General features: G+C 40.1%; 2 protein-coding genes across 3 annotated transcripts; both read right to left on the bottom strand.

The window, feature by feature from the left end:
• Window positions 1–2,624: 2,624 nt before the first annotated feature.
• Window positions 2,625–16,619, bottom strand: LOC114845696 (major facilitator superfamily domain-containing protein 6-like). Its single transcript, XM_029134045.3, has 7 exons — window positions 16,349–16,619; window positions 13,679–15,176; window positions 11,033–11,130; window positions 8,458–8,619; window positions 8,089–8,187; window positions 7,642–7,925; window positions 2,625–4,070 (listed from the first exon to the last, which is right to left on the bottom strand). The coding sequence occupies exons 2-7, from the start codon at window positions 15,172–15,174 to the stop codon at window positions 3,861–3,863; spliced, it is 2,349 nt and encodes a 782-aa protein (XP_028989878.1). The 5' UTR covers window positions 15,175–15,176; window positions 16,349–16,619; the 3' UTR covers window positions 2,625–3,860.
• A 2,667-nt stretch (window positions 16,620–19,286) lies between these two features.
• On the bottom strand, window positions 19,287–21,074 carry LOC114846014 (leucine-rich repeat-containing protein 15). 2 transcript variants are annotated; one of them, XM_029134704.2, is made up of 2 exons: window positions 20,895–21,074; window positions 19,287–20,718 (listed from the first exon to the last, which is right to left on the bottom strand). In XM_029134704.2, the coding sequence occupies exon 2, from the start codon at window positions 20,702–20,704 to the stop codon at window positions 19,637–19,639; it is 1,068 nt and encodes a 355-aa protein (XP_028990537.1). In that variant the 5' UTR covers window positions 20,705–20,718; window positions 20,895–21,074; the 3' UTR covers window positions 19,287–19,636. The 2 variants fall into 2 exon arrangements, with proteins under 2 accessions (XP_028990537.1, XP_055362626.1); XM_055506651.1 differs by having other exon boundaries at window positions 20,869–21,074.
• Between the last annotated feature and the right edge of the window lie 2,233 nt (window positions 21,075–23,307).

Raw genomic sequence — 23,307 nt, forward strand, 5'->3', positions numbered from 1 at the left:
AAAATGTACCCAAACTCTAAAAAAACTAGGTTCTCTAGAAACGTCGTCTCTGTACTGTAGTCTATTACAGGCCAGAAGCTAGCGTAGCTGGCTAGCATCAAGCAATGAATGGTATTTTTAGTAAATAAATAGATTTGTGATAACATTTCTGAATATGAATTTATTTTATGTATTCAATATAAGTATACTGAACAATTTTAGAATTAGGATTTTGAAATTCAGTCATAGGCTTCGTTGTAGCCAGGCAGCATGGTGTGCGTCTAATAAAACGTTCTTGACTTTAACTGTGCCGTGGAGAGACCTTGGGAGCGTTAAACGGATTTAGGTTTCAGTTTTCTGTAAATTAATACACAAACGTTAGCGGCCTTGGGAGTTTCAGATTTACAAATGCACTCACCTAATGGGAAATTTGTTGTGGTAACACGCATCTGCTGCAGGTTGTTCTTAGTGTCATAACCAAAACAAATTGAATGCGTTGTAAAAAAAGGTCCACATTTGTCAGTTCAAAAGGACAACGAGAGGCACGCAGTCGTGTGCGTTCTGCCGGCAACATGAGTCGCTGTGGTCTCGACTCTGACGCAGCGTTGATTCAGGTGCTTCTGATGGCTGTGCTGCAGGAGTTTGGGGTCATCTTGGGGTTTTCTGAAGCATCATCTTTAACCTGTAGCAGGCTCTGTCGTCTCCTCACTTACTCTTCACAGTTTAGTCATTTAGCTTGGTGGTCTCCTGCAGATTAGTAGGTGGGTTTCTCTGCTGTGTGTAACACAGAGAGTCACAAGTAAGACATTAACAAGTGGCTTATGCTGAGCACGGTACACTTTATTACTAATACCTACATGTTCAGCTTTAGCATGTCTCTGGGTAGTAAAACATGAACACTTACAGACTTTCACTGCATGCTTCTAGAGTCTAGACCGCTATGAATATATAGTATGTAATATATGTCTGCTTTTGGAAGCACAACAAATGATCACAAACTTACACCAGTTCGAAAAATGTCTGAAACTCTTATTGTGGTTGAAAAGTAGCTTCTAACAACCACATTACCAAAGCCTTGGACCAAATAAACTGTGTTCCACTAAGTGCCACATGGTAATATGTGTTTGCTGGGGTCTTAGAGGACAGTCCCTGCTTCCTCAGAGCATTTGGTTCACTTGTTGGCTGCGCCACAGGGATGAAGAACACACTAAAATCTGTTTCAGGTCATGCCTGAAGAAGAGTGTGCTGAAGGCAACTGATTAGCATGGTATTTTATTGTGTTTTTAATTGTATCATTGTGTCTTTTCTGTTTTTTCTTTACTATTTTTAAGGCTCATATATAGGAGGTCTAGAGGTTCAGGATAAAAGCATTTTCCATGCTTGAGCTGAGTGATCAGTGTGAGTGGAAAAGAAAAAAAACAAGCAATACACAAACAGGACGCTGAGATGGTAGAAAATGACCTTTGCTGTTCAGAATTAGGTTCTAAACATTGTTGATTAGAAATTAAATAACAAATGAGTGAGATTACTATTATTGCTGTAGGCGATTAGGTCACAGCTCCTGCATCTACAAGCAGCTAAATAATAAGGTGTCCCCGTCCTGGAAGCAAGATGCTGCAGTGATGAACATGTACAACCTCTGTTCCGGTAATTGGAAACGGCTGTAGGTCAGCGCCGCAGTAATTCACTGTAATTTTCTGAGACGTGTCAGGGAATAAAAGCCTGTCTCACCTCAACCCTATGCCTCATTTAAATTAAGATGCGCATCATTGTTTGCCAGTTCACAGTCATGACACTTTTAAAGAAAAACAGTATAAAGGGCCATGCAAGACACAACAACAGCAGCATCATGAACAGCAGAGGGGCTGATGAAATTTCTCCATGGATATCAGACAGCACGAGCGTGCCAAGACGGGTTTGATTTTATTATTTTTATTATATATATATTTTATGACAGCACATCGTCTAGTTTTTGAGGAAGCCTATTACTGTCCTCCCACACACACACCCATCAGTAGCAGGCGCACCATGACCTCAATAACCCTCCACACACTCACACACATGCACAGAGGCAGGTTTGGGCCATTTAAGACGCCTGCACTCCCAGACCTCTACTGCCATCAAGTGTCTGCTTTGAAACACTGGCTTTTCATCACAGACCTTGTGCAGCAGTGTTTAAACCAACAGCAATGGCTTTATACCAAACATGGAATAAACCGCGGTGGCACAGAGGCCCAAAACAGTGAGTCTGTAACTGCCTGAGCTTTTGAGGAAATGACATGATGGAATGAAACTCATGGCAGTGTACACAGACGAGGTACCATTATAGTTAATAAAGTACCAACTTAACCACTGAGGAACATCATGTCGGTTCAAAAGAACAACTCCTGTTACTGTGTTGACCTTGTTGTCAATGAGAAGTCAGTGTACGTGATTCTTTTGTGTATTAATCGGTTCACTTACTGTTCTTTGTTAACTCTGTATTGTGTAACACAGTGGATCCAGTCTGGTGTGATGGGATCAGAGGGTCTAAAAACAAATTAGCAAGTGGACTTTGAATTTCTTGAACATTTTCTTTTTCATTTTTTTTCTGTTTTCAGGAGCAAATGTGAGACCAACAACAACTCGTTTTAGTCTTTGTCAAGTATTTTACTCTGATGTCATTTTATTAAATTCAATTTTTAAAACGATTTAATTAAACTGAGTTCTCCATACCTGCAGCATCCACATATGTTTAATCAGCTAAACGGCTTCCAATACAAACAGATACAGAATCGGATCATTCTGGGCTTTAATTTCAAAGAAACTATGTTGTTACACCAAGTACATTTAGCATTCCATTATAATTACACAAAGTTGAACTTTATTACCTCCCACAGAAATAGACTAACACCTTCTATTTTAAATTCAGCACATCTTTTCATAAACCATTAGAATAAACAGAATCTCTTTAGCAGAAAAAAGTCTTAAAAACTGTCAGTTTCGTACAAAACCAGTAGAGTCCGGCTTAAAAAACCCAGCATCATACTGTATGTCAATGCTTGATAAATAAGTTAGACAACACTGACAATTAACAGACTTAGCGCAGGTTTAAAGGCCTTGGATGTGCACATTATAAAAACAAACCTACTAATCTTACCACAGTATATTTCAGTTGAAAGACTCATTGAAATTAGTGAGAAACACTGTTAACGGGTTTGACCTCAGCCACAGACCAGTAGCCAACCAGGCAGATCCTTTAAGGTTCTACTGTATACGATTCTCCAACACACAATCATGAAATCATGCTATACCTGTAGCTCATCTCACAGAAATTAAAATTTCCTGCACATTGTTTTCCAATCCTAACAAAGACAATAGGCAAAACTGGCCTCTGACCTTCGGTGTTTTGTTTAGGAATCTAGAGGTAAATGTCTTTTCGCAGGGACACTTCAATACGCATCTAGAGGACGAAAAGCTTTTCAATCTGTTAATTCTGTGCGGTTATTGTGTGGTGGCATTGGCTTTATTTAATAAAACACTCATATACTCATTTGTCCTGGTGATGGTGGTCACGGGGATGGCGGAGTATATTTGTCATTTGAGCGAGAGGGGAACTCATTTAATAAATAATAAATCAGTAATTAAATGACAAAATTGCAGTAGTTTAACTTGTTTCCAAAGTTAATTGATCTTTTCTGCTTGTACTGCTTTGCTGACATCATACATACAATACAAGCCCATCATTTTGGAAACATTCAATTTATGCGAGTGCAACTGTAGAGGAAAGGTGTCACCACTACTGTATGACAGAGCTTATGCTGCAGAACTGAATTCAAGACCATCAGATTCGTTAAGATAAATATTTGTGCAATAATAAAGTCCAGTGTGTGAATCCAAACTCAGTCTGTGTTTACTGCTGTCAGTGCTGGGTTTTCTCCTCTGTCTGAGGACGTGTGTGTTTGGTCGTTGTTGGAGTCTGTGGCTGCTGTGGTGTTTGGCTGTGTAGGTGCTTCTGTGGTGGCTGGGGGCGGATCTGCGCTGCCATCACCCGAGTCTCCGTGTGACGTCTCCACCGTCACGTGCTCAACCGGTGCCTGCTCACTAGGTTCCTGGCAACAAGAGGGAAAAACAGTGATGAATGTGACAACATGCAAAGCTGACATCAGCAGCCTTGTTAGTGACTTCAACCGCCTCAATTTATTTATTTCTGTCATTTAAAGAGTCAAACATATATATTATGCATGTATTATATACATTGATTACACACAGCTATGTGATGTTTTCTCAAATTTTAATGATTACAGCTAATGAAAAACCAAAATTCACCTTTTCTAAAATAATTAAAAAATATTTTTATATTGTACAGCATATGCACTTAGTATCGAGACTGAACAGAGGGACAACACCAGCTGATGGTAAAGTTCCAATATCATCAATCAATATCAAGAATCAAGATAATTGGATTCTCTTCTTCCTCCAAACCCTAGATTTCAAACTCAAATGCAAAATTAACCTTCACCTGAAAAGAGGACTTTGGACCACTGAGTTCCATTCTTTGTCTCCTTACTGAGATAAGATGGTTCTGATGTTGTCTTTTGTTTGGGAGTGACTTGACTCAAGGAAAGAGAAAGCGGCAGACTAACTCCTGGACACATCATGAAGCTGCAGCAGCAGTCTACTTGTGAATCTGAGGTAGTGAATTTTTGGTTTTCATTAACTGCAAACCATAATCACCAAAATGAAGAAATGACTAAACATAGCACTATGTACTGTATATAGTCTACATTGGTTTTACTTTTTGGATCATTTTTGATTGCACTGTGATTATGGAAATACTATATGTGAACTGATGATTAGTAATAAACGTTTCTGTAGGGGAATGTTCTGTGACTGAAACATGAAGAGCACACATTCAATTGGGAAAAACACGAGGAGCAGCGAAGCAGAGTTCATTTCAGGAAAACACACAACTTAACCAACTCATCCACTGATTCACACCAGTGCAACCATCAATTAGTCTGAAATAGCAAAACTAGATAAACCAGAACTAGAGCAGCTGGACTAAATCAGAGGCACTAGCCAACTGGCTATAGTTATGTAAGCACAGAATTACAATTCTGTGCTTACATTTAGTGGTGAATTGATTCAGAGCTGGGGATGTCCGACAAGCGCAGCAGACAGGTGGGGTGATGGGCCGCTGTCAACAAGAAGTCATTTAGTACTTCAGACATTCATGCACATCACCCGACGTCATGAGTCGGGCGTGGGACCTTTCATAGACAAGCGAGGATGTACGCATGCATGTACACACCCACATACCACACACACGTGTAGTTGAGTCACCGCTATCACCGCATGCCATAGCAACGAACACACACACACACACACACACAAAGAAACCACCCAGGACACCTCCGGAATGCACAGACACGCAGCAGCAGCAGCAGCAGCAGCAGCAGCAGCAGCTTTCCATTGACCTTTGCACGCAAAAGACGTCTCACCTTTCTTCAGTGTGTGTGAGTGTGGGCGGCCGTTAGAGGAAGGAGCGTCAGAAGGTTCAGATTAGTACAGATTAGTAAAACAAAGGTTTCCCACACAGTCATTAAACCTATCACACTATACAGAGACAAGAGATGGAACGGTGTGTTATTATCACAGAAGATCCATTACTACTGCAGCTGTGTCAGAACACCCAACTCCTCCACTATATGTGGACATGAAATGATTTTTGTAAAATTGACAAAGAACTGCTTTGACAAAGTAAGTGAGAGCACCCCACTTGTCCTGGTAGGAGACCAGGTAGGGGACAAAGGAAGAAGCAGCCAATTACTTCCTCTTTATAATACTTCATGACCTCATTAGTGATGTCATAGGTGAGACCAAATGTGGGGGAGTTCAAATGCATCCTTATAAATCTAGTTAGTTTAGTTGTGAAACTTGAATACAATTTGACAAAACATATGTGTTTCAGTTTGTGAAATGTTTATTTAATACTTAAATAAATAGGTTATTTATTTAGAGTATTTATTTATTTGTTTGTTTATCTGGTTAAATAAATAAGTATTTAACCAAAGTGTTATGGGAGGTGAGCGAGGAAGGACGGGGTAGTGCAGCTGTGTGTACAAGTGGTTAAAATAAGATATTTTGAAAATCATTGCTTTGCTTAATTATTATTATTTTTTGGTTTTGTTTCTCTTTTTTGTATATGTATATTATACACTGGAAATTCAAGACAGTTGCGGAGTCTTCCTAGTACTTTATTAGCCATTTGTGTTACCCTACACAACAACCATATAAAATGTTACTATGAGTTACCAACGAATAAGAAAAGGGTTGTTTTCCCCTTAGAAAAACTAGATCAAGTTTATGTCTGAACTTAAACCACCAGGTCACTCACTCATTTGTCCATAATATATTATATATATATATACTAGTATCTAGCTCTACACCATGTCCTGCCTGTTTGCTACTCATCTTTGCCGACACACAACATGTGTTACATCATAATGACCTGTAGGTGGCGATAAAACAAGGATTTGGGTCAGATTTTCTATTTTTGTATCAAACGTTATAATGTTACCTATAATAATAATAATAATACTATGTCAAATGTGTGTCAACAGGGAGTTAACAGGAAGTTCTGTAGAAGAACTTTAATTATTTTCCTTATGTATTAGGCCTGTAAGAAGCAGAGTAATATGTGGCTTCCTCTGGCAGCACAGCGTAAAGTTTGTTTACCTATAAAACTCTACCAGCTAATAATTATATTTAGGTCACTACAAAGTTATAAATATGGTTGTTCTACATAAAGGCAAAAGACACAGCATAAGGTACATAATACACCTAACTATTATATGTTCATAACGGACGGAGGCGGATCTCTGAATTAAATGTGAATTCAGTTTGTGTTCTTCACCTGGAACTGGTGTCTCCAGGGAAAATCGGCAGGTTGGGTTATGGTTTTTTTTTTAGTTTAAGTGCTGTGAAGGTTAAGCATGCTACACATATGTATTTCAAAAGTCATTTGTGTGTTGGTCCAAATGCAGCCTAATCATTAATCCTCAATAGAATTTTAAGTTACAAAATGTTTTTTTTTTTTTAAATTGAATTGCATACATGCATAAATGTAGGGTTTAGAACATAGTAGTCGTTGCGTGTTGGCATGAAACCAACCTGAATGCATCAGGCAAAATAAATTAAGACCTCTGAGCATTATTATTTTAATATGTTTACATTATAACTATAAGCTTGGTGTGCAATTTTCGATCATAGTCAGTACTGCACTGTGGTTATTTCATACCTTGTTAACTGTAGGTCACAGTGCATGTTTAATGTAATACCTGAGCTTCTGTGCTGCAGTTTTACAGGCCACTGTTGAGTTGAACTGGTCATATAAAAACAACTTTGCTTTTTTGGTTCGGTGCAGGAATTTAAATAGTTAGTCAACAATGTCAGGATGCCCCAAGTGTCCTGCAGTAAGAACACCTGTCAACAACTGTACACAGACAAACAACCACTCTTTGCACTCACACTTACGGGCAGTTTAGAGCCTCCAGATAACCTGACTTCATGTCTAGACTGTGGGAAACATGCAAACTCTACAGATGGTGACCAAGAAACAAAACCCGCAGTGCTTCAGTAACCACCACCACCGCTATCGCTCTGTAACATTTTGTTCACCTGCAGAGGTTCGTTCTCTGGAGGTGGTTTGTTGCTCTTCAACATGTTGATCATCTCTCTGATCTGAACAATGGCAAAGGAGATGGTGACCCAGGGGGAGCCAGAGAGCACCCATGCTGGCTGGTTCAGGTCCTCCTGGTCCTCCTGATGCTTCGTCTTTTTGACAGGCAACGGGGCGGCCTGGGCCAGGTTGCTTGCAGAGTTATGGCTTTGCACCAGGTCAATGGTGGCGATGGGAACTGGACTGGAGGGGACGGGGATGTTTTCAGCCAGTATTTTGTCCTCTGCAAACAAAGAAAAAATTCAGACTTGAACTGAATTTTTTATTTATATGTGCCTTTTAATTCTTAATCTTGGGATTAGGTGACACTTATTGTTACCTTTTAGCACATTTTCAAATCTAAGTCTAAAATATCTTTTGGGCAGCTTTAGACAGTTTTAACAAACCTTGTTCTTCAGCTTCTCCAGTCAAACACTGGATTAGAGAGAAGATGAGGAGGATGACAAGGGAGGCCATTCCAATTCCTCTGAATGTTGCTGCAGCACCTGCAAAGGAAAGAGAACACTATCCTACATAAGAATTACAAAATATTTGAAAACAAGTATTTGAACCTGGAACAGAAAAATGGTGACACATCACCAGCAGATACCAGTGTATTAGGTTGATAGTATCTAGTCTGACTTAAGTGTACAAAAAAACAGCTAATGCATATAAAGTATACAGTACATACTGTAGCCACATTATGACATTAGGTAGTACACTGTATTAGAAAGGACTCTGTCTGTAAGTATGATTGTGTAAAGGTGGTGCCATACCAAAGTAGTTGACTAACACTCCTCCCACCATGGCTCCACAGCCCCGGCCCAGCCCGAGGTGCAGGCCCTGCAAGATGCCCTGTGCTGACGTCCTAAGCGCAGGTGGAACCCCAGCGCTCAGGAAGGAGATACACGCTGCCCAAACTGATGCATGAGTCACACCTAGGAGGACACACACGTATCACACGTATCACAGACACGTGGCAACACGTCATACACCTCCAGATTAAACACAAACTTAATAATTAGAGTTAGACACAACAATGCTAAAGCCAAATGAGCCTTAAAATTGTACATTTCAGTAGCAAAAATGTGCAAACATTTAACATTGATGGTCTATGTCCAGAGAAAACAGGAAAAAGTGTCCGTATTACGTGTTGTGGATGAAAATGGTCATATCCTACAACACCCAGAATGCATCTGACGAAGCTCCCAAGTTGCAGCGATTAGACCTACCTGAGTCACAGACTGCAGGGCCTGTTACACCTTTCTGCAGGTTTACAGAAAAATGTGGTTTAACAAAAGATGTGTTTGAATAAAGACATTGTTTAGTCATTTATCAGCTTTTTATTTTTAATCAAAGCAGACAGTTGTTACACTAGAAAACCACAGATTCTTCATGTAGCCAAAGCCCTCTTCTTTTCTTCATCTGGCGGCCGATATTGCCTACAAAATGAAGAAAGGTTAGTATTAGAGTTGCTGACAGCCACTCAAAGCTAATGCACAAGCTAATGTTAGCAACGTAAGCTGCTGTAATGCTACTCCCAACAGTCCAAAACACGAGAAGCAGAAGCTCGTAACTTTATTCAAACTTCACAGCAGAAGCTAAAACAATAAAAGATTGTATATAATACTTACTCAATGCTCATTCCACCGTTGTATCCTGAAATTTCCAGCGCTCCTCTGTCCATATGTAGTCCAAAACTGATGATCCGTAACACATGTAAGTTCCCCGTCAACAGTAGAATCCGCAACTTCATCCAAGAGAAATTGGCAGCGGTGAAATCACTGCAGCACTGGAACATTCAGTTGTGTTTCTATCGTCATGTGGTGCAGAGACACACGGCTGCGCTCTTTTTGCCCCACGGATTCATGCAGTTGGTTATCGACTACCGTTCTTACGCCGAGTTTTACATGTCTGCCGAGATCTGCGTTCACCAAGCCGGAACGCGCACAGGTTATAGGTACACCCAGAACAAATGATTTGTTAGGCAAACAACAGTGTAAAATCAAATGGCTGAAAATGAAAAAGAAAAACATTAGGTCTGCAACAGTGTGGCTTAAATAATGGAAGAGTTGCCTTGCCAAATAATGCACCCCCTTCTCTGAATACAGTGGGGGATGCAGATCTCATCAGGCATGTTGTTAACACACTGAAGTACTCGCTGTTTGACCTTTGGCCTTTCAATATTTGTACTATGTGTGTATGTGAGGATAAACAATGGCAGAGAGAGCTTTGCCAACTGTTTGCGTCCAGCTGTCTGGCTCCACCCCCTCTCAAACTGGATCCGCCCCCTCTCAAACTGGACCATGCTGAGGCATGTACAGAGAAATCCAGGAAACACTAGTTGTAGTCTATAAGCACACGGCAATCAATTCGCCAAGATGTCTCAGAGGAGGAATAAACGATAATTTCCCTGAATAGAAAATATGGAGGAATCTGAGTGTCCCTTCATTCTTAAATACAATCTGAGATTGTTTTGGTTTTTCTTTAAAAGAATTATAAAATATTCATGACAGACAGTTTCAGAAATGTGGACGACCTACACTCTGGACTGTGCCTGAATGCTTCGCAAGTGGTGCTGCTTGGTGGAACAAAGTCTGACATCTACAGTAGGATGCAGTATTTCTATACTGCATCATATTTAACACAGCTCCTTAATCACCTTATAATGCTATTATTAGTAGTTTCTCTATGTAGCAAATGTACAGTAATGAATAATGATCTCAGCTGGGTCCAACAATAGAGTTAAATGAATACTGATGATTGGGCCAACCTTTGACCAAACTGTTTCTTCCCTGCTCACCACCCACAGTGACCTTTTTATTTTACCAGCATGTGCAGGCTGTGTGAAGTTTGTGTTGCATTAAAGCCACACCTGCCTAAAGGAGATTGGTGAAATTCATCAGCGCATAACAGTAAGCGTCCATGCTAAACTACAGTCAACTAAATGTATGAAATGTTGGACAAAGATTTAAGTTTCAAACTGCAAACTGTGTCTCAAAGGCAGTTAACCCTTTAACTAAGACTCTAAATTCGCTTTTTTCTGAAAGTCACCAGTGTCTTCTTAGATTTCTGCTATAGTCTAGTGTCACCTGTTTCCGTAATGACACAATCAGTCTTTTCAACTCAATCTTTTGAAATCAGAGTTTGTAACATTTATATACAGGTGGACATGCACAGGATTTTTAACGGTTCTGCTGGTGCTAATACTGAACCAGACTGTTGAAGGAAATGTCTGCCTGATAAGCCTCCTGTTAGATAATTACTGTAGACATGGTTCCTGCCCTGCTACCAGGGTGCTAGAGTCCGAAAAACTCCCTGTGCGTGAGAAAAAAGCAGATGGTACTGTACCTTGAAGGACTTCCATGGGCAGGACGGTCCAAGCATTTTGCAAGTAGGAAATGTAGAGGTAGCGAACTGTGTTGCAAGCCAGACCAATGTACAGCACCCTAAGGAAAAACAACAGAAGAATCTGGTGTAAACATAACACTTCAAAATGTTTATATGCAATCAAAGCAATAGTCTGTTTATGTGAACCATAAGAACAATGTGTGGTTCACTTTGAAAACATCCAAAGGGGTTAGAAAATATTAAGAGAGAAATTATGACATCATCACATCTGAGGAGATACAGTGGGAATGATTTGTCATCCAGCTGCCTACAAAGCTAAATAAAAATAAAAAGAAATAATATTGGTCTGAATAACCACTGTGCATTTGAATAAATTCCAAATGTGAAAACACACAAAGCTTCAGAGAGAAGTCAGTCTGACACAGTCTGGATCGACTCCCTGCAGAGTCTTATTAAAACATCCGACAGCCCTGTTATTGTTTGAGAAACATGTTCCTGAATATAAGAACATCACCTGCGCAGGAACAAGCAGACCTGGAGCTAAAAGCAAAGGACACTCACTGATCTCAACATAACACACCCTCAAAGGCTGTTTGTTCACCAGACGGGATGGGATCATGGAGCGTTTGTTTGCCAAGTGCACACAGGCACAAAAACGATGCAGCTGAAAACCTCACTGGAAACATGAATTATTTTACACTCATGCATACATACAGTACACTACTATTACTACAGTAAAATGAGCTTTTGTAAAGTTATTAACACCTTGCCAACACACAAAAACACACAACATGTCATCTGACTGTTTTATCACATGACTGGGGTTTCTCATAGATGCACATGTCTTAGTCAACAAGCTGCAGGTTTATTTGTTGAGCAACAATGAATCAAATTTAACGGTTTCTTCCTTAGATAGATGCTGAAGGGGATATTCTGGAGTCATGTTTGTCATTCAGCTAGAGCTGAGACAGTTTTACTTCACTGATCTTTCATTCTGTATTTAAACACTGAAACTTACATGCACTTAAAAAACCTACAGTAGTCACTGAAGGCTCTAGATTAAAGCAATACACTCACTTGCATGTTTTTTTTTTAATTTTTACCTCTACGGGGCCCCGAAGACAAATTTACCTAAGAAAACCAGGTTTGTCTAACCTCGTAGCCTGATAACAGTAACCGAGTTTCCTGTTTATGAATGCGAACAAAGTCTGTTAACTCAAGAAATCAACTACAATACTTGTTTTAGTGCATGTACTGAAGCCAACATGTCAGTAACCAGGACATAATTAAACCAAAGTCTCAGACAGCAGAGGTCTCGAGACAAGCCTTGTGCAATACAGACCTAATACAGGGTTTAAACACGTTGCGAGACTGATCCCTCCTGTCACATATACACGTTTGCAAATGTAGCTTGCAGCGTACTAACTCATCTCATTTCTTGTTTCAGGAGCTCATGAGCGTGACAAAAAGCTGCAGACACTCACTACTTCATTACATTCAGCCAAGAGAAGAAAGAAGATTATTACCCCCTTTTTTTCTATTCTGTTTCTCTATTCAAGTGTCAATAAAATGTCTCACCTCTGTTGTCCCCGAACATTTCAAAATGTGGTTTATGCACAGGCTGCAGGAAGTGTTTAAACTTCCATTTTGACAAACTACAAAGGCAGTGAAAGGTAAACTGTGGAAACAAGGTGGTGCCCTGTAGACAGCGGACCTGCTGCACTCTCAGGTACTGTACAGCCAACATAACATGCCTCAAGATTATTTTCGATCATTTAAACAGTAATTAATATAGACAATAGTCTCTGGTATTTGGTATAAGCTAGTAAATAAACTTTTTTTATAATCACAATTGGTCTCCTTCCAGGTGGTGTAAAAGAGTTACAATATATATTTGCTCCTTGCGTTCCTTCCAACGAGTCAACAATGTGAGACAACAATGTACTACTGAAAGAGCTCCAGAGAACAGTGGCTTTTTAAAATGCTCCCAGCTAACCAGGTGTGTTTTTAAATACACCTTGTTCCTACCCTTTATTGTCCTCCTTTGTTGACTCAGAATTTGTTACAGTCAACAACAGGAACCTTGTGTGCGCTGTGCATGTAGGAACTGAGGCTGGCTTAGAGCTGCAGCCTGAAATCTAACACCGCACTCTCAAATGTCCCTCCTGTCTGGGAGATCAGGGCCAGGACTCACTCAGACAGAAACACCAAGTGCAACATTGAAAGCATGTTCTCAATACAATAAATCCCAAGAGCTGCTGCAGCACCAGAGTAGAGGTGTAATTGTCCAATTTGCAGCACTTAGGTGCCTCAATAACCATGAATGTACTGTGATGAACACACATTAATTACTTTATTATCAGATATGGTTTCAAGTTAAGAAATCAGGAATTTTGCAACACAGACGGATGATTCTGTCCCTCTGGGCTTGTAAGTGGTCTTTACTTTAACTTTGAAAACAATCACTGTGCTCCGGTTAATATTAAATACTACCACTGCGATAAGGTAAAAGCAAAGCTTTGTTTTCTGCATACTACACTAACACAGGTTGTTAGTATCATGATGCTAATGGTGACTCTGTACATGTCACTGTTATCTGTATCTGATCATTCTTTTAAAAACTATTCATTCAGTGGTGTTTCTTACCGAATGTGTCCGACCAGCTCGATGAACTTGTGACTGGTGAAGTAGGCAGCGAGCTCGGAGACGTGACTCAGGATGGAGCAGACACCAAACAGTGTGGTTGTTCCCTTCAAGTCCTCCAAGTGCCAGTACAAGAAGGTGAAGACGAAGCCGTAGCCAAAGCCCATGAACCAGGCAACAAAGAGGACGGAGCTGTAGCGCACACTGCATAAGAGCTTCAGGAGATCACTGTAGTGGAACTCCTCAGGAGCATCCGGGCTGACGGGAGTCTGGTCTGAAGAGCTGGTCTCTGGTAGCGACCTGGGAGTGTCTGCCTGCTCCACCACACTTTCTGAAACCTCTTGTCTGTAGTTGCCACCTTTTTCAAAGTAGAACTGAGTAGCCACGACAAACGCTACACCCATTAACACACCAAAGACAATAAAGGCTATCTGGTAGTTGTGTTGACGATAGTCAGGCAGGATGCAGCCAATGCCATCGATTATAACGGTGATGTGAGTGTGGTCAATCCAGATTCCAACGAGGAGCATGGCCAGACCCCATCCCAGCGATCCCCACATCCTCTGAAGGCCATAGCGGTCACGGGCTTTACCAAGGTATTGCAGGGTGACAGTGTCCACAATGGTGACAGCAGGGGCGCTGAAAAACTCCCCAACAATAATGACTAGCAAGATGAGCAAAAAGATGGTCTGCACCTGGTCCTTGTTGTAGGTGATCTGGTATACCTTTACTGTGGATGGAGCAAGAGGGGTGGTGGTGGTAAACAGAGTGATGTTTGGAGGCATCTCACTGGTGTTGGCTGCCTTGAAAGGGTTCGAGGTCACGTTGGCGTTAGCTCGTTTGTGTCGGTTTAGTATGGTAAGGTAGTCCAGTTCAGAAAGTGCAGGGACGTCAGGAAGGCTCCAGTGGCTCCTGGTGTGGTTGGTGGAGTTATTCTCATGTGTGATGTTGCCTTGAGGGATACTCGTTATTGGTGGTGCTGCTGTGGAGCCTATTTCTTCACATTTCATCTCGGCTGGTTTGACAAAGCCAATGCCACAGTTGAACACCAACCAACAGAAAACAGAAAACAGCAGCACGACTTTCCCCTTCTTGAAGCGGTCGGCCACCACGCCCCAAAAGGGGGCGCTGCAGAACTCAATGAAATAGCGAATGCCAACGAGCAGCCCGCTTCGGCTGGCTGAGATGCCCAGCTGCTTGTAATACACAGCCAGCAGAGGGTGCAGCGAGCCATAGGCGGCATAGAAGAAGAAGTAGAAGATTTTGGAGATGAGAAGGTGGCTGTTGATGCGGAGGCAGAGCCTCTCGCAGCCATCGATAGAGTCTGGCTGAGAGGCAGGCAGCTGCTCGGGCACGGCATCTAAGGTGGCCGGAGTTGGAGCCGACGCACCCATGTGACCCTCCACAGATAGGCTGTTGAACGGCTCAGCCAACACATACTTTCTCTTCTGATCCTCCTCATCATCGGTCAGTATGGCAACTTTGTCATCAGCCGCCATATCTAGAGGATAGGAAAATGAAGGCAACAGCTGATACAGGAAGTGATGGGCATTAACCAAATGACAGCACATTTATTCCTCACCCGGCAGGTCAGTCTGCTGTGCACACAAAAAGTATTTGGCAGGAAACAGAGAATGACTTATTCTGAAAGCATTAATCGCTCTCCAGTTAATCAGCAAACCCAAATTATAATAGATCTATCTTCAGAGGAACATTTGTGGACCTTTGAAACATAACTCAACATCAGCTGAAATGCTTTGATATTTTAGTTAGCTATACTGTACATCTACATTAAATCTACGATCTACTGGTGATAGTCATGTCATGCCTATCCCTTCCTATCTTACTTAGCAAAAAGAATAAAATCCTAAAATATAAACAAATAACAATACTGAGTGGAAATAATGTGAGATAATAATTTACAGAAGATAGTCATTTCAGAAAATCTGTTTCCAAAAGACTGCTTTGTTGATCTAGTTAAGATTAGACAAGTGAGAAAAAGAAAAATAGGTTTTCCCCTAATGTGACCTGAATTAAAGTTATAAAGTAATTTCTTTTTCTTTTCTTTTTACAATGACAATATTGGAAATATGCAAAAAGGCTCATATTTTTTGAGTCCAACACTAATTATTATAATTGTGGATCTTGATTTCTCAGAAATGTTTCCGTAAAGTGTCCTCTGTGTTTATCTGGTCTGTTTATAAACAGGGGTTGTTGATCGAGTACAAACTCAGAAAATTGTACAAATTTAAAGGAATTAACAAAAAACAAACAAACGCCTGCGATCAACACACAACGTGCTGTCACACTGTCAATGTAACACATGTATCACGGCTGACACTTCCGGGAGCAGCGGTGGTCCTCAGAGCGTCACTGACTGTCACTGGCGGCTGTATGCGGAAGTATCTGACGTCTGGAACAAAGCTATTGTTTATTTTTAGGCGTAAAACATAATTAAACATTATATATTTGTACGCGAATTTTAAGAAATTGACCGAGGCGTCTTTGCTAATTAACATGAAAACCAACCTGCTTAAATACAAGAGAAACGAATCTCTGGTGTCGTTGTTCCTTTTAAGAATCACTCTCTAATTACTGAACGATTCAAACACAATAAAAGGCTCATTGTTAAGTCAAACACTGCACTGAAAGTAGATTAAATCATTTCCTTACCTGCTCAGGTCACCGCTCCCATTAAACTATGACTGCGCAGTTGCTTTTGTTTCTTTTCTCTAATTGGATAAACATTTTTCACGAAAAACCTGTAATAAATGCTACTTTATTTATCGGAAAATCCCACAAGTCCACCATAAGGTGTGTATGGTTTTATTTCTAATGCAAATTTAAAGTGCTTCCCGGCTCTGCTATCTTTGTATGGAGAACAACGGCAGCTCGACAAACCGGACCTCCCACCTGTCCTGCAACTGACACCAACAATCAAGTCTGCCATTTTAAACGCTTCTATTTCCGGCCAACCCTTTTAAAATAAAACTAGAAAAAGTAATTTCTCGAGAAATTACGTGGGAGAGCTGATCTGCTGCCGCAACGATGACAAACGCTGATTAAGCTGCTGACGTCAAAAAAGTTGACTACGTCCAAAAGTTGACTACGGCAAAGCGATGAAAACGAGAAAACGTTGACAAAGAATAAAACGATGACAAAAGATGGCGATTAAAAAGATGACCAATGTCATACTAGGACAAGATTAAAATATGACAATGATTCAAAAGTTGACCAAGGTAAAAAATATATCACAGATTAAAAAGTTGACCAGAGTGCATTGTTGACAATCATAAATAAGCTGACTAGCTTTTTAATTTGAAGAAAGTATTTGTAAATAATTACCTGTGTAATAGTTTAATAACTAGTAAAAATTTACCAGTCAGAAACAAAAATCTTGCCATTTAAGGTAATAAATTACATTGGTGCTTTTATTTTGAAAGGATTTAGAGGTTGTGTGTGGGCGATTACTAAACTATAAAATAGTCATTAGATAATCATAATTTATCATTCAATAGCAAGAATAGCCCTATTAAAGCAAAAGATTTAGATTTAGCCCTTTCAGAATAAAAGCACCTTAATAAGTTTGAGTGGCTATTTACTGAACTCTAAAGTAGTCTCTATAACGATTGGCAAGTATTCAGAACCACAAATTTTCTAATCAATCTTGCCATTAAAGGTAATAAATTGTTATTGGTGCTTTTATTTTGAAATGATTTAGAGGAAATGTGTGGGGGTAATAGCGTAACTGTCAATTAGTCTTTAAATAATCATAATTACCCATTCAAAAGCAAAAACAGTGCAGTTAAAGCTAATAATTGGAATTGGTGCTTTTATTTTGAAAGGATTTAGAGGAAGCATGTGTGGGTAATTACTAAACTGTTAATCTATCTTTAAAAAGTCATAATTACCCATCTAAAAGCAGAAATACTGCTATTAAAGCTAATTATTTGGCTTGGTGCTTTTATTTTGAAAGGATTTAGAGGAAGTGCGTGCTTAATCACTACACAATCCAATAGTGTGGTTGACTAATCAGTAACAAGCATGGAAATGCTCTGTACACTGAGCATCAGCAGTTTGACCTGTCAGTCAAATCTGCAGCTGCGCCGTCGCCATGGAGACAAAAGGCGGGAAAATCAGGCTCATTCTGCTCTGTAAAAAGCAGAGTTTCACCCTGTATAAACAGGCTTGTTCCAGCTAAACCATAATAGTTATCACAAAGATTATTTCATTTTTCGAGTCCCAAGGCTTCAATGAGCAAATGGTGTGAATTTTATGTTTGAGGACAAACGTTTGTAGCCACAGTCGCAATTTCAAAATATGTCTCCTCCTTGTTTTTCTCCAGACGTCTGCCAAAAATTATCATTAGAGTCTATGGGAGAATTTCAGGATCTCTCTCTGCTTTGAGGTCGATAGCGACTAAAGTATAAGTCTGAGGGTAAAGCCAGACACATCATTAGAAAGAAGACAAGTATGACTACGATTTAGTGAAATAATTACGTTCATAGAGTAGAAATTGTGGCTGTAGCGACGAGTTAAAGACCGAAGTTCTGTCTTTAAAAAGCGCACCCTCGCACTCTGGCTGTGACATCACGCACTCTAAATGACCCCAATACACACTAATGGAAAAGCTGAAAATTTAACAAAAACCACACCATATTTAAACGCTCACTAGTCGAAAAGTATAGAAGATACGACAACGCTGATTTACGAGGAGAAAGTTGAGCGATGATGGACGCTTTTGAAGTTGAAATGACGTTTCTACGCCAAAGTATGACGATGATAGACGCTGATGAAAAGAGGGAAGTTGACAAAAAGTTTAACAATGATTCCCATAGACGACCATTATAAAAAAACGATGAAAAAAGTTGAATAACGTTAAAAGTTGAAAAGCTGAAAACATAAAAAGTAATAGCCCACATCTCCTAAAGATGACACACGTTTAGAAAGTTGAACGACGATTCTACGATGAAGCGTTAAAAAGTAGATAGCAATCAAAAAAAGGGCGGAATAAGTAGAAGAAGAATAATAATAATAAAGACCGAAGATAACAATAGTGTGAGAGCTGTTCAGCTCTCCCACTAACAAATGTATTCGTGTCGTAAAAGTATTTTGCTAAAGGAACACTGCAGCGTCTTTCCTCAAGACAAATGCTATTTTCTGAGGTTTACACCAGACATACCCCAACAGAAATATTTATAAACTGATATAAAATATATAGGAATTGTTATATATTATATGCTTATGGTTTTATCTTAACTGTATCTAGTTGGTAGCGAATTACTATGAAACAAATTGACTCCCCTCTTCTCCAGTGTGTCAAATGGGAAATGTTTATTGATCACAGTGGAAAGAAAGCATTTAACTCAATTAACTGAGCAGCACATACTGTATACAACAAATTAATATAGATATTATTATGGTATCTATACATATTATTATGGTATTTATAAATGGCAAATCAATATCATTTGGAGATAACAGACAAATGCAATCCTAATTGCTTCAATATTGTTACATTATCATTTATTAACCATATTGATACTAAAGATGGCCCTTGCAATTACCAAAGTGTATTAGTGTAATGGATACAACTATTGTACAATCTTTTTTAAATTTATGATTATAAAATTTATGATTATTTTGTTTATATTATTGATTACTTTTCTAGCAAGCCATATGACACTCACCTATAAACTTTAGAAGTTACTTGGTTATTTGAAATTGTCTGTGTCTCCATGAAATTAGTAAAGTACCTGTTACACTAGTGCAGTTAAGCCTTATGACCAGATGTGTCTGTAAAGAAAAGCTTTTTGGGGCCTGTTGTTGTAAAGAAGACAGTAAAACTTTGCCTGAAAATCAAAATTGCAGGGTGAGAAAACATTAGGTAAGTTATAGTGTATACGAAGCACTCAGAAAAGACAGAAATATCCTTGGTTATGAAATTTAAAATAGAGTGTTTCAATAGTCCGACTCATCTGAAAGATCGGCCTGCTGTGTCCAGTGTTTCCCCTTCTGCTCCTTCTTCCTCATCCTCTCACCCATTAACATGGCCGCAAGCACAGTGATGGCAACAGTGGCAGTGATGATGAGCACAGTGACTGTCTCAGCAATGCACAGCTCCGTGTCCACCTCCATCAGCCGGTAGTCCCGCAGCGCAGGGGGCGCCTGGCAGGTCAGGTTGTAGTAGTCATCAAGGAAGAGCCTCTGGATGCTCCGCAGCTTCTGAAATAATCTCTGCAGGTCACAGTCACAGTGCCAGGGGTTTCCCTCCAGGAGAATGTGGGTGCTGTAGGTCTGAATGCTCAGGAACGTTTTGAAGTATATGGTCGACAGCTGGTTGTTGGCCAGGTTGAGTAAGGTCATACTGCTAAGTGGCTTGAAGATGCCAATATCTGTCTCATTGATCCGGTTTCCAGCCAGGTTGAGAACCTCCAGAGAGCGAAGTATGGAGAACATGCCGTTCTTCAGCGACGTGAGGTGGTTGTCCTCCAGGTGAAGCTGTCGCAGAGAGGTCATGGAGGAGAAGGACCTCACCTGGATGGTGTGGATAGCATTGCTGGTTAGGTTTAACCTCTGGAGACCATCCAGGTAGAGGAAACTCTTGCTGTCCAGTGTCGTCAGGCGATTGTGGGCGAGCTGCAGCTCCCGCAGTAGCGCCAGGCCCGCGGAGAAACCCTCAGACAGGAAGGAGATCTGATTCCAGCTCAGGTCCAGTTTGCTGAGGAACTCCAGGTGAGAGAAGCCACTGTCCTCCACCACACTGATGTTGTTGTGCTGCAGCAGCAGCACCTGCAGCTTGTGGTTTTTGCTGAAGGAACGTTTGGGGATGAGGGTTATGTGGTTGAAGGACAGGTCGAGGAGTTTGGTGTTGGGGGAAATCCTGCTGGGCAGCTTAGTGAGGAGAGCCCGAGAGCAGCTGGTGTACCTTACGTCTGTCTGACAGTCACAGCCAGGTTCACACCAGCTGTTGTGGGAGCCGGAGGACGCTTCCATGACTACAACGAGCAAAAATAGGAACTCCTTCATGGTTTCACAGCTCGCTGGAAAAAGGAAAGAAAACCGCAGTTTGTACAAAGTAACAGGTTACAGTATGTGAGCATCACATCACTGAAGGCAACGTAATAACCAAGACACCAATTATCTCCAGTAATTCAAAAATGTTCAAACTACACAGCCTGTTTTTGTCTTACCAGCAGCTGCTACAGGGTCTGTTTACCTGCTCAGAGTCATCGTCCGGGAAGCAGCAGGTGGAGACTGGACATGCTGGACTCGAGGGAGGGCAGACTTGTCACGGCCTGGCAGACCTGACGAGAGACACGACAAAGGGAGGAAGAGCTTGTCAATTATTCACCACGTAGTGATGCGTTTGTGTTGCGAGGGGGAATTGGAGGTAGAAGCCGAAACTGGGACGCAGCACTGAGAATTAGCAGGTCTGGACGGAGCTGATAGACTGCAGGCAGAGGGTGTTTGGCTCCAGGTCGCTCTCTGGTTTATTTACTCCATATGTTCAGCCACAACTAAATAGGATGAAAGTGTGTGGTGAGAGCGTTTTTAACAAACAGACATAAAATAATAACAGTGCCAATTAATTCATATCATGACATACTGTAATGTATCCTAAGATCTGTTAATATCTATTTGTATATCAGATGTATATTTTTTTGTATTGTATATTTTCTGCTTCTATTTTGAATGTTAAAAAGAATGTACTGTACTTCCTGTTGACTTATAAGTACATCAGAAACAAGATGCAGACTGCTGGTGTGTGGTTAACTCCTTTCCCAAAAGCTGACACTGACATGTTATATCTCAACATGTACATCATCTTCACTTAGTGTAAAGTTAGTTCACTGGTACCATCCATTTTGGTCACTAAGTGTCATGAGACCTATCATGCTTAGCAATGATAGGTCTCATGACACTTAGTGACTTACTTTATTCCACAAACGTCCAGTTGCTTTAAGTTGTTGTTTCTCAGCAGCACTGGTGATGATACTGCACTGTTTCCTTTTCCACATATTGGGTGTCTACAGGGTTCTAGTTTCATCAAGGCTTTTGAATTGTGCTTCACAACAACAGCAGCTGGAAACTATATCAGTTACGCGTAGGAAGATCTTTTTAAATTTGAAAATGTACTAATACTGAATGTTACTCAATTACTGGTGCTACTACTGTAGTTCACAAAGTATACTGTATTTTCTTATGTTGCTTTAATTGCCACTACCATTATTTCTATTATTTCTACAGCTACAGGTATGATTTGGGCTCTAACCACAGTGCTATACTACCGCTACTACTATACTATTACTATAACAGGGGACCTCACTTTTTATCCTAAAACCTGTATTTTGTACAGAAATCTGTTTGATTCATACTATAAAAACCCAATTAACCCTATTCTACGGCTACCTCTTCTGCTACTGGAGCTATTATCCCATTAACATTATTGCTACTGGTACTGGTCACCCTTACAGTACTACTACTGTAACTACTGTAACTGTACTTCTACGGCTATTTAAAATGACTTACAAAAATCAATACAAGATTACTGTGTAGGATCCATCTTGAGAAATAATTATTCATTGTTGGTAAAAAAGAAAAATTGTATGGTTGTTGCAGTTTATGGATACGGTTTATTTTTACTATAAACTATATTGTATGATCTGTTTACTTGTTTTCACAAACCAGGTTAAGGTCAAAATGTCAAGGATTGTTGCTAGAGTGTACATTTACAGTAAACAGACATTGTATCTGGAAGATAGTATCAGCACGTTTTGCTCAGATGTGTGTTTTCACTCGTCACACCACCAGCACGAGGAGGATTACAGCAAACACAAACCCAGACTGTGAGGTACACCGTGTAAGCACTTAAAGGTAGCGCAGACCTCAATGAAGATGCTAATCTTTAATCTCTGTGGACAAGGATTAGTTCAGGTATCTGCTGCTGCTGCTGCTGCTGCTGCTGCACACTCTAAAATCGCAATCTGTCTTTATTCAGGTGACTGTCAGTGGTTGATTTAATATGTTTATCTTTACATCTAGATACTTTTTGTTATAAGGTCTTCAAATTCTGTAGTCAGAGAAGGTAGAAATGATCATCAAAATTAGTTTCATAATCAATTAGTTTGAAATGTTTGCCCAAAAACATTGGAATTTAAGTCAGATTATGTCAACATACTGTATGTACATACACTTCCTCTAAAAAAACAAGAAAAAATATAACAAAAACAACCTGGTGATTTGCATTTACATGTAGAATAGAAAATCTCAATAAATCTCTTAAAATCATGATGCAACACCAGAACTATTTCCCCATTTGTTGTATCATAGGAAATGGTTTCAAAATGTCTTATTGGTTTGCAGCCGCTGTTTGCACATTTATGTTTATTCTGCCTTTCTCCCGTTGTCTAAAGAAGCAAATGAAGATTATAAATTGTTTGTATGTGTGTATGTGAGTTTGAATATATGTGTACTATGTGTGCTGACCCTGTCAGATACTGGAATAGTTGCACTTTAATCATAACACATAATGTCTACACTGTGAATATGTTGCACTATCTGGTTCTATGCTCTGCAGGTCAGGTTGTGTGATATGATCAGTCTGACAATCACCCTGTACGGCACCTAAA

Source organism: Betta splendens, chromosome 2 (assembly GCF_900634795.4).
Source record: "Betta splendens chromosome 2, fBetSpl5.4, whole genome shotgun sequence".
Taxonomy (NCBI): domain Eukaryota; kingdom Metazoa; phylum Chordata; class Actinopteri; order Anabantiformes; family Osphronemidae; genus Betta; species Betta splendens.

Bases quoted from the DNA above. Each gene is read 5' to 3' on its own strand.
- LOC114845696 (XM_029134045.3), bottom strand. From the start codon at position 15,174: ATGGCGGCTGATGACAAAGTTGCCATACTGACCGATGATGAGGAGGAT. The intron at 8,188-8,457 runs GTATGGCACCAC...TTTCCTTTGCAG, and splicing joins AGTGTTAGTCAACTACTTTG to GTGCTGCAGCAACATTCAGA. The intron at 4,071-7,641 runs GTGAACAAAATG...TCTTGTTGCCAG, and splicing joins CAGAGAACGAACCTCTGCAG to GAACCTAGTGAGCAGGCACC.
- LOC114846014 (XM_029134704.2), bottom strand. From the start codon at position 20,704: ATGAAGGAGTTCCTATTTTTGCTCGTTGTAGTCATGGAAGCGTCCTCC.